We start from the raw sequence: 16,774 nt of genomic DNA, 5'->3' as shown, positions 1-16,774 counted from the left end.
TCCTTTGAGGGTTGATAAATCATTGTATTGACCTAAGCTAAAGTCTTTATTATAGGACGAAAAAGAATATGTCTGAGCTCGTTAGGGCTTATGGATATTTTGTAGAACACGTTGTGCTTACTCCTTTCCTACCTGAAGATGAATGCAAATTAGAGTAAGCTTTTTGTATGTAATCATAATTGTACATTGTAGTTGTGTTAAAAAACGATAAGTGACTTACCGTAAATAGCTTTGCATTTACAAAAACTGCAAACGAAATGCCGGACACTTTTTCTAGTTCGTTCGTGGTCAATCCATGTAACAGGGTATCTGGGATGATGAGGGATGATGTTCCACTAAAGGGTTGTTCTTGGTCAAATAATAAGACCTAAAGACGTCAACAAAATCCAAAATTGACAACCTGTGTATTTTTCCGTGATCTTTTACGAATGTAATGATAAGAATTTTTATTAACTTTGTTAAATTTATCGGTGAATTACGTACAATTTGGTACATGTTATTCTTAACACAGTTGTGTGACCGCATGACACACAAAAATACCGTGCACACATATTGATAAAATAGTTTACATAAGATGTACACAACTGTGCAGCCGAACACTCGTTTGCCTCATGCGCTTATATCCGCACAAATGTACGATTGATTTATCAGTGATCAATGTCATGTTACATTGCGCGATCCATACGTTTGCTTGTTTGGTATTCATATTGCCAATACAAGCGACAGTACATGTTCGCATAGGTTGATACACTGAATATATCAAAACATTGATTATCAAGTATTTCGTTTCTTTACAGATAAGTTACAATATATAACAGATTGTAATTCATACATACCGAATCCAGGTCGAATTGTTTACGCTGAATGTGTTCGACATGAAGAGTATAGCCACTGAAGTTTGCCTGTTGTATCTTATGAGTGAACACTGCCAGGTTCGGTTTGACGGCTCTCAGATCCAGGTTTGCCAGTGTCGCGTCGTTGATTAGTTTTTCAACAGTTTGTAGATATCTAGAGGAATAAAACATGTATAGTTCATTGCTAAAAAAGCTATCATACATTTCATTACTCTTATTTTTGGATTCTGCGAATCAAGGAATAAATGCATAAACTGGAGCAAGCCAATATGCCTTGTTTTTACGTATTTCGCATGCGCAATGGTTCGATAACCATTGGCTCACTGACACATATGAAATGACGTCAACGCGTATAAGGTGTGAAAAATATCTACATGAAAACGGTAACAGATCGATGTAGAAAATAGATAATGTTATGATACAGTTTAATTTTACAAAATTATTTAAAAAAAAAATGAAAATATGAAAAAAGATCAGCGGCTATGTGACTCAATACTTTTGCACGCACTTAATCCATTGATCCACCTGTCCACCTTCATTAGCATATACCAAAGGTAGCTCACCTTGTGGGAGCCATGAATTCCGTTTGCGCTTGTGACAATACAGCCTCGGGCGAATCGAGCAAGTTACTCATAATTTGTATAATATCGATCACCCTTTTATTTGAGTTTTGGGTATTGGGGAGATTAACAAGTTCCTCCAATATGTAGATGGTCAGGTTTACGTCTGTCGGTAAATATGTTTCGGATGTAGTAGATATGTCTATCAGTTGGCTAGTAACCTCGTCAGCGTTACCTTGGGAAGTAAGCACATTGCCTCATATTAATAACATGTATATGTATGTTACACTATATAAAACTTGGAAGTTAGTTTGTTATTGTTAAGTTGGATACACTTCACAATGTAGTAAGTCAAAGAAGACGAGGTTTTGGAAATGATTCTCAAGAAGCTTTGTCACCAATACCTACTGTAACTGTTACAAGTTCTACATTCAGCTTTATCACGCTGTATTTTCAGGATTTGTCGTGAGAACAGTTTTCTCATTGCGAGCACGTGGATAAAATCGAGAGGCTACCGCACTCGAACAATTTTTTCAAAGGTGCTTACCCTCATTGACTTGCTGTAGGGACAGCCTCAACAGTTGATCTTCGTTACAGTAGCTAGCTATACAACAGAGCGGGTATTGGTGAGTACTGCCATAGCAAAACTCGGTATTTGATATTTTGTATTTCCCGATACAAGTTACGTATTTGGCACATCCCGTGAAAACCTGCAAGCCTTCGGCGGAGACAGCAGCCCTTGTGAAGCACGATGTCTGCAGAATAATTCAGTATGATAGATTAAGTTATCAAAAGAATGTAGTTTAAATATATTAAACACTCCTGTATCACCACAGCATCTTATTATCTACATCACGAACAAAGTTACAAAGTAAAGCAAATGCAAATAACAAAACATGTTAACGTATGAACCTTTGATAAACGTCTCTTGCAAATATGTAGTGTATCTTTACGTATCAATTAAACATTCTTACACATAACGAGTCGTGGAATTTTGATGTATCGATACCTTTATGGTGGTCAAACGTTTGGTTCCAGTATTATTCCTTGCGGTGTTTTGTGTTGTTATTACTTGGAATTGGTAGTTGTAGTTGTCCAAAGACAGAGTCTGGTCCTGCTCACACGAACCACTGCCTTCCACAGACGCAACACTTAGGATGACTGGACAAGTTAGCATCGTGTCGTTCAAGACTTGACAGACAGACTGAAACAGAAATGTATCTGCAGGTCTATCTACGCGATATTAAATCTAACGAAAACAAATCAAGTCATTCTGACTGATTCAATGTGATCCAATCTGTCCAAACAACTATCATGCTATGCCGTGAATACAATGTACATCGCCTTGCATTTGTCCATTATCAAATCAATGAGTCACATATAAGAACATTACGATGCTTTCTGCGATTGATTGAAGTGGGAAATGAACAAAAGACATATACAGGTGATTGTATCGTTAACATTTGGTATTAGATACAGTATGCTAAACATTAATGACACTGTAGCATAAAGCTGGTCCATTCTTCAAAGATGCAATGGTCTAAAACGCTTCCAAACCCTAACTATATTATGTAATATTGAAACGAAAGTAGAGGTGCAAACATAACTTTAATTTTACGAGTACTGTATAATTTAAATTTCATTATGGGTAAGTATAAATATTATTACCTTGCCACTTTCCAAACGAGATAACAACAATTTGTATGTGAGAAATGTGTATCCCTAGCCAGACAACATATCACTTCTTGGCATTGTATTGTTACTTTCGTCCACGTAACGATAATACTGAAACACTTCATTTTCCCACTGACTGCGAGTTTGCCAATATTAAATGGAACAACAATTGCAAACAATGGACTTTCTTTTTATCGGGGAGTGTCTCAAAACATTTACTGACAATTTTTGGTCGGATTTTGTAATCAAATATTAACTTAGTTATAAACGGCACATACCTGTCCTATTTTTATATCGGATATCGCACTTAATTGTGTCCCTGTTACAGTCATTTCCACTCCTTCCCTGTTGACATATATGAATAATGAGATAAATATACAATACTATATAATTTTGTAGCATTACCTGCATCGGCCCTTTTAGTCTGTCGTTGTAACACTATACAAATATATATTTACCGTAATTCAAATGAGAATATTTAACATTTTAACGTTATTGTCAGAATCGTTTATTTTGAGGGTGATCAGTAATAGACATCTTGTACAACATTAATTATTTTTGTTCACTTGTTATTGTAAGGATGATATGTTATGTAATCACTAGATATATGAAGTAAAGATTCTGGTATATAAAACATGTCAATATAGAAAAATAAACAAGGTAAAACCAATATCAACACCAAGTGTCATTTTCATCTTTATAAACTAATCACTGGTACCCATCGTCAAAACATTGAAATAAATGTCGAAAATGTTCTAAACTGTATGTCGAAAATAGAAAAAAAGTTAAAACCTAATAAATTGATTAATAGTTTGTTCTTAAAATTAGATTTTTTTATATCAAATGTGCATGAATAACTATGTTTGATATTGTGATTCAAATGGAATACCACTATTATGGGAATTAATGTACAAAATTATATTTAAAATGCAGAACGTTTGCGAGGATACGCTACATAGTGTGATACTTAACCGCATTAAAGTATTGGGATACAAACAGTAGGTTTAATTCAACATAATATATGAATATCACAAACAACTACTTACGCAGATATATCCTGTGAGTAAATGGTTATACTCGGGTTGTCGACAAAAGTGAAATTTATGTTTCCCATTGAGGTAGTCAACGCTCCACCATCATAAGTAACATTCACCCCATCAAAGGAAAAAGGAAGCTGAACACCTCTGTAAGGATCGACTCTGCACACGACATTGTTGACATTCGGCTGTACTGCCGTTCTGAAATACGATAACCAATAATTAATATCACATGTACACCGTAAAGTAAATAATTCGATGCACGTAACAATTGCTTGATATCATGTGGCTTTCTGTTTTTTTCTTTTCTTATACCTATTTATGTCTAATTAAGGCTGTTAATGCGCCACGTTACCATTTAACATGGCTAGGCCACTTAATCAGAGGACCATTTGGAAATGAATGTACTTATTTTTTTTTTCTCATTCATTAATTCACGGGGACTATATACACCGTGATCAAAACCAGTGTTGATGTTTGACTTCAAGTCAAATAAACTGCCATCCGTAAAGATAGAAAAATCTAGCACGGGGTATGACGTGGAATATCTCTGTCTGAGGGCGAGAATATATTTTGCCGTCAAGTCACAAACTTCTCGCAATGCGCAATTCTTGGTTGCTATTTTTGTTGTTAAGTCAGATAAGCTACTCACAATGCGCACAGCACTGGTACTGATGTTTGTTTGGTATGATATAACTCCACCTTCATACGGTTCTGGTCTCCAGATAGTAGGTTACTGCCCTTTAACGTCAATAATCTGCCACCAGCCCTGATTCCATACGTCGGGTAAAAGTTGTAAAGCACAGGTTCCTGTATTAAAAATATCGTTACATGAGTAAAATCCGTCGTCACAATCACATATTGTATATGAAGTTCGCCATTCACCGTGTTGGATTATCAAAAGCCTCAGTAAAAGGATGGATGTGTATAGTCTAACCTGAATCAAGAGCCTTTTACAGACCCACCTTAGAAAACTTAATTACATTTTGCTTATAATTACTGGTCCTGGACCTAATCGAGGTAGTGTACGGGCGTCGGCGACCCTAAGATTGGGATACAAAGATCTAGATTGCAGTAAAGGTTCTTTTTGGACTGTTAAGGGGTAAAGAGCTCTGAAGTTAGTTTTCTTTGCTTGATTTTTTGAGTTTCTTTCTTTAATCACATACGGGAAGCCGTGCCAATTCGGCCCAAGGATAAGTCATGCTATTGGCATTTTCGGTATTGAGCAAATGTTCACAATTTTTAGAATCTAAGCAAAACGCTCGATTGAACAGAATATGCACATGCAAAACATGATGTGGAAAATTCATTTAAAAATTAATAAAACTGAGAAAATTAATTAGATGGGTAAAAAGGAAACTGTGATGTGTGTTTCACTTCTGTCTGGTTAAGCCAGTGTTTAGTACCGATTGATTTAATCCCATAATAATAAGAATAATAACTGGAGGTCTTATTTACCGCTTAATACCACACACTTTAGTTCGTAGTTTGTCCTAAAGCGGTTTACCAAATATTATACACGGTTATAGGGCCTTTGCAACCAACCGATATGTTTCTCAACTCCCTGGCAAGCATGCAGTCTGTGCTGTCATTTCGGCGCTAACAGCTAGCAATCAACAGTTCTAGCACTGCCCAACCACGTACTTATTTACAGCTGAGTAGACTGGAACAAGCGGAGTGAAGTCTTGTTTAAAGTTGCAACACAGTGTTGTCACTTTTTGTTGGGGAGCGTTTAACTACTTGTACATTTGTTCGATGGTTCAGGTCACGATGAAATCACTATAAAGAGGAATGTTAAAAGTCACCTCTAAACACAGGTGGTCTCCTAGTAAAAGTGCTAGTCGCATGCACAGGTTTGACTGTATATACGTGTGCACCACATTGACTTAAGCTTCCGCACACCTCCGACGTATGAAGTCAGTTTGAACTAAAGTTCTAGTCACCTCACTAAAACGTATTAATGTATCAAGTTTTTCCTATCTGCTCTTAAGAAATAATGCATATAAAGACAAACAGGCGAGAAACCTTACCACGTAGTTAAAGGTGATGACATTTGTGGAATCCTTGCCTTTGACCTTGATAACAATTCTGGCACCAAGTTGTTCCTTAGAGGTCCCCACTGTTCGGCATTTTACACTATAACAGTACAACAAAAGAATCACGCTATCAATCAGTCATGACTTTATAAAAATAATATGTAACAATCTGTATACTCATTTAATCGTCAGGAGAGTACCAACGTATCATAGTTATCATAACTCCTTGTCAATTTGTGTGACTGTTATAACACTCTACAGTGTACCATTGAAACCAGACCATTTGGTTATGTAGGATTGTGAATTCTTTCAAAAAGTTATAATTACTTTGAAAAACACATCGATACTATTTAGATGCAATCGTAACAATTTCTTTTTTAGCTAACCTTGTTGTACTTTGTAAAACACATACACACAAAGTAATTGCAAATACAAACATAAAGATCGGTTTCCAAAAAAACCACCGCACGTAATTATAAATATATAACAGTAATACCAATATCAAATCAACCATTGTAATCAGTCATTAAAAGTTATCATTAATATGATAACACAAACTTGAGGCTGGGTTGCCAAAAGATCGTTTAGTACTTATACTCTTATAACAGTAGTACCCGTATGAAATCAGCCATTTTAATAAATTGAACTTTATAACGCAATATTAATGTAATGTAAGTGAATTAAGTACATGTAAACATAGCGCCATGACATTGATATCATGCAACGTATTCACATAACACAATTAACCATATTATCATTTCATTTTAATTTACACATGCATTTTCCCCCAAATACCTTGTTGGATGAAATGTAGAATTAACTATCAAACAAGGGATGTTCGAAATGAAAATGCTGTCAATATCACCGGGCGTACCACCAAAGTCTGTTCCTTCAATAGTAAGTATAGTACCCCCGCTGACTGGGCCGCTGCTTGGAAAAACCTAAAAACCACAACAACATACTATTAAATATGTGAATTGTTATTGGAATTACAAAAAAGTTACATTGCATATTTACATCGTGTTTATAGGAAAGATAATATATATTTACCGAAGATACAATGGGCGGAGGGCATTGTTGTATGTTGATGGTTGACATATACTCGCAGAGTTGTCGTACTTGGCTCCAACTACAGAGGTATCCCATCGTACGAAGGTAATAACATAAGTAGCAGCTGTCAGCGAGAAACTCACACTTGTATACTGGAACAACAACACACAGGTGTACTATAAGTTTATACTGGAAATCTACACACAGGTGTACTGTAATTTAATATTGGAACAACAACACACATATGCACTATATTTTACACTAGAACAACAACACACAGGTGTACTGTAATTTTATACTGGAACAACAACACACAGGTGTACTGTATTTCACACTTTGACAACAACACACAGGTGTACTATATTTTACACTCAAATAACAACACACATGTGTACTGTAATTTTACAATGGAACAACAACACGCAGGTGTACTGTAATTGTGCAATAGAACAACAACACACATATTTACTGTATTTTACACTGGAACAACACACAGGTTTACTGTAATTACACACTAGGACAACACGAACAGATGTACTGTAATTTTACAATGGAACAACAACACGCAGGTGTACTGTAATTGTGCAATAGAACAACAACACACAGGTGTACTGTAATTTTACACTGGAACAACACTGAAATTGTACAATAGAACAACAACACACATATTTACTGTAATTTACACTGGAACAACATACAGGTGTACTGTGATTACACACTGGAACAACAGCAAACATGTGTACTGTAATTTTACACTGGAACAACAACACACAGTTGTACTGTAATTGTACAATAGAACAACAACACACAGATTAACTGTATTTTACACTGGAACAACACAAGGTTTACTGTAATTACATGTACACATGAACAACAACACACAGGTGTACTGTAATTACGTACTGGAATAACAACACACAGGTTAACTGTATTTTACACTGGAACAAAAACACACATGTTTACTGTACTTTTACAATGAAACAAAAACACACAGGTTTACTGTATTTTGCGCTGGAACAACAACACACAGGTTTATAATCATTGGAATAACAGCATAGTCTTGATATTGTACATAGTTCCGTATATCCGTGATTGATATATTGTACAGGCTTCATAGCTCCGTATATCAATGATACATTGTTCATAATTCCGTGTATTAATGATACATTGTACATAGTTCCGTATATCATTGATAGATTGTACAAAGTTCCGTATATCAATGATACATTGTACAAAGTTCCGTATATCAATGATACATTGTACATAGTTCCGTATATCAATGTTACATTGTACATAGTTCCGTATATCAATGATACATTGTTCATAGTTCTGTATATCAATGATACATTACACATAGTTCCGTATATCAATGGTACAGTGTACATAGTTCCGTATATCATTAATACATTGTACATAGTTCCGTATATCAATGATACATTGTTCATAGTTCCGTATATCAATGATACATTACACATAGTTCCGTATATCAATGGTACAGTGTACATAGATCCGTATATCAATGATACATTGTACATAGTTCCGTATATCATTGATACATTGTACAAAGTTCCGTATATCAATGATACATTGGACATAGTTCCGTATATCAATGATACATTGTACACAGTTCCGTATATCCATGATACATTGTACATAGTTCCGTATATCAATGATACACTGTACATAGTTCCGTATATCAATGATACATTACACATAGTTCCGTATATCAATGGTACATTGTACATAGTTCCGTATATCATTAATACATTGTACATAGTTCCGTATATAAATGATACATTGTTCATAGTTCCGTATATCAATGATACATTGTTCATAATTCCGTGTATCAACGATACATTGCACATAGTTCCGTATATCAATGATACATTGTACATAAATCCGTATATCAATGATACATTGTACATAGTTCCGTATAACAATGATACATTGTACATACATCCGTATATCAATGATACATTGTACATAAATCCGTATATCAATGATACATTGTACATAGTTCCGTATATCATTGATACATTGTACAAAGTTCCGTATATCAATGATACATCGTACAAAGTTCCGTATATCAATGATACATTGTACATAGTTCCGTATATCAATGATACATTGTACATAAATCCGTACATCAATGATACATTGTACAGAGTTCCGTACATCAATGATACATTGTACATAGTTCCGTATAGCCGTGACAACTTGTAAGTAGTTCAGTATAGCCATGATACAATGTAAATCGTTGTGAATATTTTTATACACGGTACATAGTTCCGTATAGCAATAATTTATTGTAAGTATTTACGTTTAGCCCTGATAGATTGTACATATTTTTGTATAGTCTTAATACATTGTATATAGTTCTGTATAGCCGTGATTGATATATTGTACAGTGTTCATAGTTCCGTATAGCAATGATACATTGTACACAGTTATACGTGATACGGAAGTGATTTATCTACCCTTCTTTCGTACTCATTCGATTTTATGGCATTCGATTAATCAGATTCTAAATTGTACTGAAACAGAACGATTGTATTTAATGTATACAACCTGTGGCTGTAACATTTCCATGGCTATCTATCAGCACACCCCTATAATGTATGTGTACGGGAATATCCTCTTTTCGCGTCTGCCTAGAATAGGATATCTGTAACGAGAGAGTATATCAATGTATTTACACTGTATCACAAACACTTTACCACATACACTATATCAATGATACTTATATATTACCTACACTATATTACTCTATCAGTATATTTATTATACAAATTATCAAACATACTTTACCACATGTATTGTATTACATGCTCTGTATCATTCATCACATATAATTAATAAAATAAACTATACCCAATGCACAATATTATATAGAATATAATCTTTATTCTTATTACATATCCTGAAACAATTACATTGTGTCTTAGATTTTGCATTATATACAGTTTATAATCTATATTGTATGAAATCACTATTACTAAGGCACATCCTACCTTCACTTCCAAACACGTGATTGACGTTGAATTCACAGTGCTAACATTGAAAGTCTGCCCGTTTATATAACACCGGTACTGAAAAGGTAACAAATACAGCATAAAGATATATCAATAAAGCGATTTTACAATAGCATCGATGTCCACACCAGTAAGTTGACATTTGTTAATAGATAACCCTTAGTCATCAGTTCGATTTCCATTTTTTTTTAGACTTCGGTATAACCTTCGATTTGAGTAATCAGTACAATTTCAAAGTGTCTAACAGAGTAACATGTTAATATGTGTAGTACTAACCCTTTCTGTTGATTACCTGGTCAGATACGTTAGACGGTAGGTTATGTCCCGATATCACGACATCAGCTGTTTCATTATTCGGTATTACGACAAACTTGCTTTCAGTTATGGAAGGACATCTTGAAGACTCCTGAAAAAATGTATACATACGATAATGGACATTTTATTTACATTGTCACGTTTTAAAAATAGCATGCTTAAGTTGAAGTACATATACTTGTCATTTGCCTATTAGTACCGATTTCTTTTTAATGTATTCCACCTTTTATTTAAACAGTCTTGGTAAAAGATATCTGTCACAAAAGGAATGACATCTGTTCCTAATGAGAAAACCAACCATCCGATTTATTTTAATCGACCTACAAATCAGTTATTTGCATGCAAATCGAATACGAGTAATATTCAACGGAGGTAATATTTGTATAACCATAAGATAAATGCTCTATTGACTTACGCTGTACTTGTAGTAGCTTCTCACATTATACGTATTCGTGCATGAAGCCGCTACAGGGTCCCAGAAACAGAAGATGGCTTTAGGATTGGTCAGACACTCATAACACCTAAAATAATTGTATATTAATGTTTGCTAATGATGTATGTGAGAAACAGAAACAATAAGTTATTATATAAACGACTATAACACGATATAAACGCAAGACCAAAAAGGAATAACCGAACACTGAACCGAAGCATTTTAATTTTGAATACGTGTACGTAAGAATAATCTCATAAAAAACCTTAGAAACTATTCAATTCTAACAATTTGACGCACTTTTCACTGTTTGGACTGATTAGGTCTTTGATCACAAACCCTATTTTAATATCGCATGGTATTTACCCTTTATGAAGAAAAGGAGTTTATTTATTATTATAAGCCATAGTACTGAAAGTGAGTTGTTTTTCGTTTAATATAAATCAAAGTACTAAAACTACTGATACCATTCCAAAACTGTAAAAAATTGAAGATCAATTTTGACAGTAATTGTTGAAGTCATATTAAAGGTCGTTCATTGGAACCATGTTAAAGCCCTAAGTTCAAGATTGCTCTTTGCCAAATATCATGGACCTAATCCTTTGCCTTATTCTGGAATTGTTGTTAAAATATTTCAACATTTTTGACCCCTTTGACTCTGAGAACTGATAAAGGTCTATCACTTTTTAAAAATTCATAGCCAATCACCTGAGCATGTTACTGCTTAAATATTAAGATCCGATATCTCGTAAAACTTGAAAAAGGTTACTCAAAGATTTTACCTTGAAATAGCACATTTAAACATTGACCCTACAACACGCAAAGAGTTGACCTTTGAACCAGTTTGAAAAACATGTGTCTTGGAATCCTCTACATTATATCAAATATAATGTAAATGCTTTCAACCGTTTTTGAAATATTCTGGTTGAAAGAAATATTTAGTGTTTTAAACATTAGACTACAGACCCTGGACCGTTTTCGTTACCAAAAGTGCGTTGCGTTTCCTTTGCGTTGCGTTTGCGTTGCGTTTGCGTTGAGTTTCCGTTGCGTTTGCGTTGCGTTTCCTTTGCGTTTCCGCTGCGTTTGCGTTGACCGTTTGATGTGCGTTTCAAATTTAGCGTTGAATGTGCGTTGAATATCCTGGTTATTTAAGAAAACGATCGATGGCTATTTACAGGTTATTTTAAGAATATATGAGTTCTGAAATGATTTTATATAAAAATGTATAATAAAGTTTGCAAACTAAAAATTAAAAAAATACACAAATGAAATAGAAAAATACATGAAATAATCGGTTGGAGGTTAAGCAATGACTTATATTTATATTCGAATATTTGGGCTGCGTCGTGTGCTGAATGATTGATGCATGTCTAGATCTATACACGTACCTTAATTGGCCAGTAAAGTTATAAGTAGAAAATAATTGAGTAATTAGTTATTTGTATATTCTAGATATTTAATTTTCATACTTATATCATTCTGTTCATATGAATAGATGAATCGAATTCAACTAAATCTACAAATACTTCCATCACTGCACGCATGGGCTGATGGTTTCGTGACGACACACGGGTAGTCGAGATTGAAGAGAGGCTTATAATTAGTGCATCTAAACGGCGAGTTTTATTTTATAAAATATTTGTAGTATTATCTCTAGGTGTGTATGCTTTTTTCGTTAATTCTATTGTCCATATTGTGGGTTTTGTTTACATCCAGGTCGAAGTATGTAAGTCCTGAGCTCGACTCGCAATATGTATCGGGGTTGCTTCCTGCGAGGTTCGAGAGTTACAAGGCCCCTGCCAACATTGACCATAAATAGATTTTAATTACGCCATTGAAAATCATTGAGACCTAGAAATTTTACTACAGTAGTTGTGTATAAGGTATTTCTTTAAGCTGTTTTAAGAGGACACATTATTATTAATTTTTAATATTTAATAAAAGAGTGATAAGTTTTTAAATAAGTATTTGAAATATTGAAAAGACTAATAGAGAACGTGATTACACGAATGGCAAAAACCGCCACAAATGAAAAAAAAATTCAATAAATAATAAAATTGAATAAATAAAACAATTTTTTTAATAAATCAATAAAATGAAATAAAAATAATTGAATTGAATAAATAAAACAAATTGATTAATAAATCAATAAAATGAAATAAAAAATAATAAAATGAATAAATAAAACAAATTAATTAATAAATCAATAATATGAAATAAAAATATTGAAATAAAATAAATTAACATAATTATTTAAATAAAATAACTAAATAAATGCAGGAGGGTATATATAGTAAAGACAGTTTACATGTGTAGGTGATGTAGAGGGGTGTATGTGGTAAAGGAAGTATAGGTGGTGTAGGAAGGTATATGTGGAATATGAAGTAAATATGATGTAGGAGGGTATAGGTGGTATAGGAAGTAAAAGTGATGTAGGAGGGTATAGGGGGTATAGGAAGTATAGGTGATGTAGGGGGATATAGATGGTATATGAAGTTATTCCATAAAGGGTAGATAAATAAAATAAAGTTTTTGTAGGAGGGTATATGTGTTATAGGAAGTATAGATGACGTAGGAGGGTCCAGGTGGTATAGGAAGTAAGGTGGTATAGGGAGTATAGATGATGTAGGAGAGTATAGATGGAATAGGAAGTAAATCTGATGTAGGAGGGCAAAGGGGGTATAGGAAGTAAAGGTGATGTAGGAGAGAAAAGGAGGTATAGGACGTATAGGTGATGTATGAGGGTATAGGTGGTATAAGACGTGTAGGTGATGTGGGAGGGTATATGTGATATAGGAAGTAAAGGTGATATAGGAGGGTATAGGTGGTATATGCCGTATAGGTGATAAAGAAAGGTATAGGTGGTTTAGGAAGTATAGATGATGAGGAAAGGTATAGGTGGCATAGGACGTATAGTTACTGTAGGGGTATAGGTGATATAGGAAGTATAAGTGATATAGGAGGGTATAGGTGGTAAAGGAAGTAATGGCTTAAATATTTCTAGAAGTATTATATAAAATAACCATGTTTCAATCCGCTGACGTATAGAAAAGATATAAAGAATATCGAAGTATATTTCGAATTCGGCATCGATAACTAGAGAAAAATATGAACCTGAGGAATATTAGCAGAGACATTTTGTGTTGTTTAACTTGACGTAACTTGACTTGATTCAGTCCGAATGTGTCAACAAAATTGGAAATCTGGAATGGTGATCCTGCCCCTGTTTAGCAGTTATGTGGTAAGTCCCGGAAAGGATTGGAAACAATTCATTGCATTTAATCTTCCAATATAGCTTGTACTTATTTTGAAATAGTGTATATCTGCTATATTGTATTCCATAAAGGGTACATACTGGTTTCATTGGACGTGTCCAGTACACAAACCAACAGCCACGCCGTTCACACGTGCCTCAGGTATGGAGGTGCTATTTGTTATAGTATTCAAGTTGTTTCTGATTATTTTGCACGATTACTAGTTTACCATATAATACACAATAAAATACGTATTATTGTGTCTTACAAGAAAATAACATCATGGGGAATATTGTCTGCGAATAGAAATCGAAATATAAGAATGTATTTGTATCAAAACTGCAAATGTCTCGTGATTTAGCCGTTGCTGTTTTACGTTAAGCGACACAGATTTAGTTACAAATATAGAGATGATTTGATTGTATTTTTTACAAACGCCTTTTATAAACTGTATTCGGGGTGACCCACCCCAGCAGTGTTTCATTCCTCCAACCCTTTCTCACACACGTACATAGTAATTCAGTATACCTTAGATGAAAAGAATATCATCCATCACCACAAGCTACAAGTTAGCTTACAACGATGGCATCTGAGCGAAACTGAGCGAAACTCTCGTGTATATGGGGGATCTTAAACAATCGCTACAACTAACGGAGCGGTCCGTCCTGCTTTTGATCAAACATGGAGGTCCCGTTCGTTAGACTTTGTCCATTCAAATTGACGTGGATGACGAATTTCATTTTGGATTAAAATGTCCCCATCAACGAGTCTAGAGGCAGAGACGCAAACAACGGTGGGGTCCAAAAGTTTCGGGTTGTCTATATTTCATCAATAGTATATTGCAGATAACAGGAAATGTCAACTCGACTTAATGTCCTGAGTGAGGTTTTACTGTATTGTTAATCATAGTGAAATAATTATTAGCATCAAATTAACTATGATTCCATTGTACAAATTATGCTTAATATATTAAAAAACAATTAACACTGAAACCTAAACAATATATTGTACTCAAAATCTGTCCCGGGTGATACCGACGAGATTCTTCAACTTACTTCTAGAGCCACATAAAAAAGGTTCGTACCTTTGGCGTAAGGACCACAACACAGAAGAGATCACTTCCAAAATCGACCCCGGCCGCCCCCTTTTAAAATCCTTTAACCAGAGACATATATACTATACTTTAATTGATTGATTGATTGATTGATAGATTTTACGTCCGCTTCACTACCGAGCTACTATACTATAGTGTATATGTACTGCGTATATACTGGTTTTATACTCCTCTGTTTGAACCGCCTGATGTTTATTTTTTAAAACAAAACTTTTTTTCACAAAGTGTCTGATCAGAGACGTTTACGTTTCTGGTCTGACGTGCTGACAAAAAACGGTAGCTGAATCTTAATAATAGCCAATACAGATTGATTTTGATGGTTTTAAGTCCGATATTATACGTACGGCCTTGCGGCCTTTCAGTAGACGACCAACCAGTACGTACATGCGTGTGATCTGGCTTTACTGAAATGGGGATGCCCAGGGGGCTAAACGTGAAGTACCGGTGAGAGGAAGTGCAACCCCGCTGAAATAAGGCCACCCCTGATAGCGATCATGGTCGTCGTAATTAACACACCGGTCTGTTCTGGTTTACATATCCAGCTAAAAAAGCAAAAATGATTTGATATAAGATGACTTGACACGTTAGGATTTAGATTGTGATTTTGCTGAAATTATCATTTGCGTCTCTGCCTCTTGACTTGTTGATGGGGGCATTTTAATCCAAAATGAAATTTGTCATCCACGTCAATTTGAATGGACAAAGTCTAACGAACGGGACCTCCATGTTTGATCAAAAGCATGACGGACCGCTCCGTTAGTTGTAGCGATTGTTTAAGATCCCCCATATACACGAGAGTTTCGCTCAGTTTCGCTCAGATGCCATCGTTGTAAGCCAACTTGTAGCTTGTGGTGATGTATGATATTCTTTTCATCTAAGGTATACTGAAGTACTATGTACGTGTGTGAGAAAGGGTTGGAGGAATGAAACACTGCTGGGGTGGGTCACCCCGAAAACAGTATATAAAAGGCATTTGTAAAATTAACAATCAAATCATGTCTATATTTGTAACTAAATCTGTGTCACTTAACGTAAAACAGCAACGGCTAAATCACGAGACATTTGCAGTTTTTATTCAAAGAAACTTGTTTTTGTACTGGACACGTCCAATGAAACTTTATGGAATACAATATAGCAGATATACACTATTTCAAAATAAGTACAAGCTATATAGGAAGATTTAATGCAATGAATTGTTTCCAATCCTTTCCGGGACCTTCCACATACTTGCTAATCAGGGACAGGATCACCATTCCAGATTTCCAATTTTGTGGACACATTCGGACTGAATCAAGTCAAGTTACGTCAAGTTAAACAACAAAAAAGTCTCTGCTAATATTCCTCAGGTTCATATTTTTCTCTAGTTATCGATGTCGAATTCGAATTATACTTCGATATTCTCTATATCTTTTCTA

At 34.7% G+C, this 16,774-nt stretch overlaps 1 protein-coding gene across 3 annotated transcripts in view; it reads right to left on the bottom strand.

The window, feature by feature from the left end:
* Nucleotides 1-16,774, bottom strand: part of LOC110456648 (plexin-B2-like) — a 50,120-nt gene that overhangs the window by 8,640 nt on the left and 24,706 nt on the right. For 2 of the 3 annotated variants that reach the window (XM_021507500.1, XM_021507501.1), the window contains exons 9-23: nucleotides 10,974-11,079; nucleotides 10,536-10,649; nucleotides 10,223-10,300; nucleotides 9,780-9,876; nucleotides 7,212-7,363; nucleotides 6,957-7,102; nucleotides 6,156-6,261; nucleotides 4,778-4,935; nucleotides 4,135-4,326; nucleotides 3,367-3,433; nucleotides 2,424-2,618; nucleotides 1,962-2,169; nucleotides 1,418-1,649; nucleotides 837-1,008; nucleotides 221-367 (exon numbers count right to left, since the gene is read on the bottom strand). In XM_021507500.1, the coding sequence (XP_021363175.1) occupies nucleotides 221-367; nucleotides 837-1,008; nucleotides 1,418-1,649; nucleotides 1,962-2,169; nucleotides 2,424-2,618; nucleotides 3,367-3,433; nucleotides 4,135-4,326; nucleotides 4,778-4,935; nucleotides 6,156-6,261; nucleotides 6,957-7,102; nucleotides 7,212-7,363; nucleotides 9,780-9,876; nucleotides 10,223-10,300; nucleotides 10,536-10,649; nucleotides 10,974-11,079 (2,170 nt within the window). The remainder of the gene's footprint in view (nucleotides 1-220; nucleotides 368-836; nucleotides 1,009-1,417; nucleotides 1,650-1,961; nucleotides 2,170-2,423; nucleotides 2,619-3,366; nucleotides 3,434-4,134; nucleotides 4,327-4,777; nucleotides 4,936-6,155; nucleotides 6,262-6,956; nucleotides 7,103-7,211; nucleotides 7,364-9,779; nucleotides 9,877-10,222; nucleotides 10,301-10,535; nucleotides 10,650-10,973; nucleotides 11,080-16,774) is intronic. The other variant, XM_021507502.1, reaches the window with a different exon arrangement.

Source organism: Mizuhopecten yessoensis, unplaced genomic scaffold, assembly GCF_002113885.1.
Source record: "Mizuhopecten yessoensis strain PY_sf001 unplaced genomic scaffold, ASM211388v2 scaffold8813, whole genome shotgun sequence".
Lineage (NCBI taxonomy): Eukaryota > Metazoa > Mollusca > Bivalvia > Pectinida > Pectinidae > Mizuhopecten > Mizuhopecten yessoensis.
This window is presented reverse-complemented; position numbering and strand designations above follow the sequence as displayed.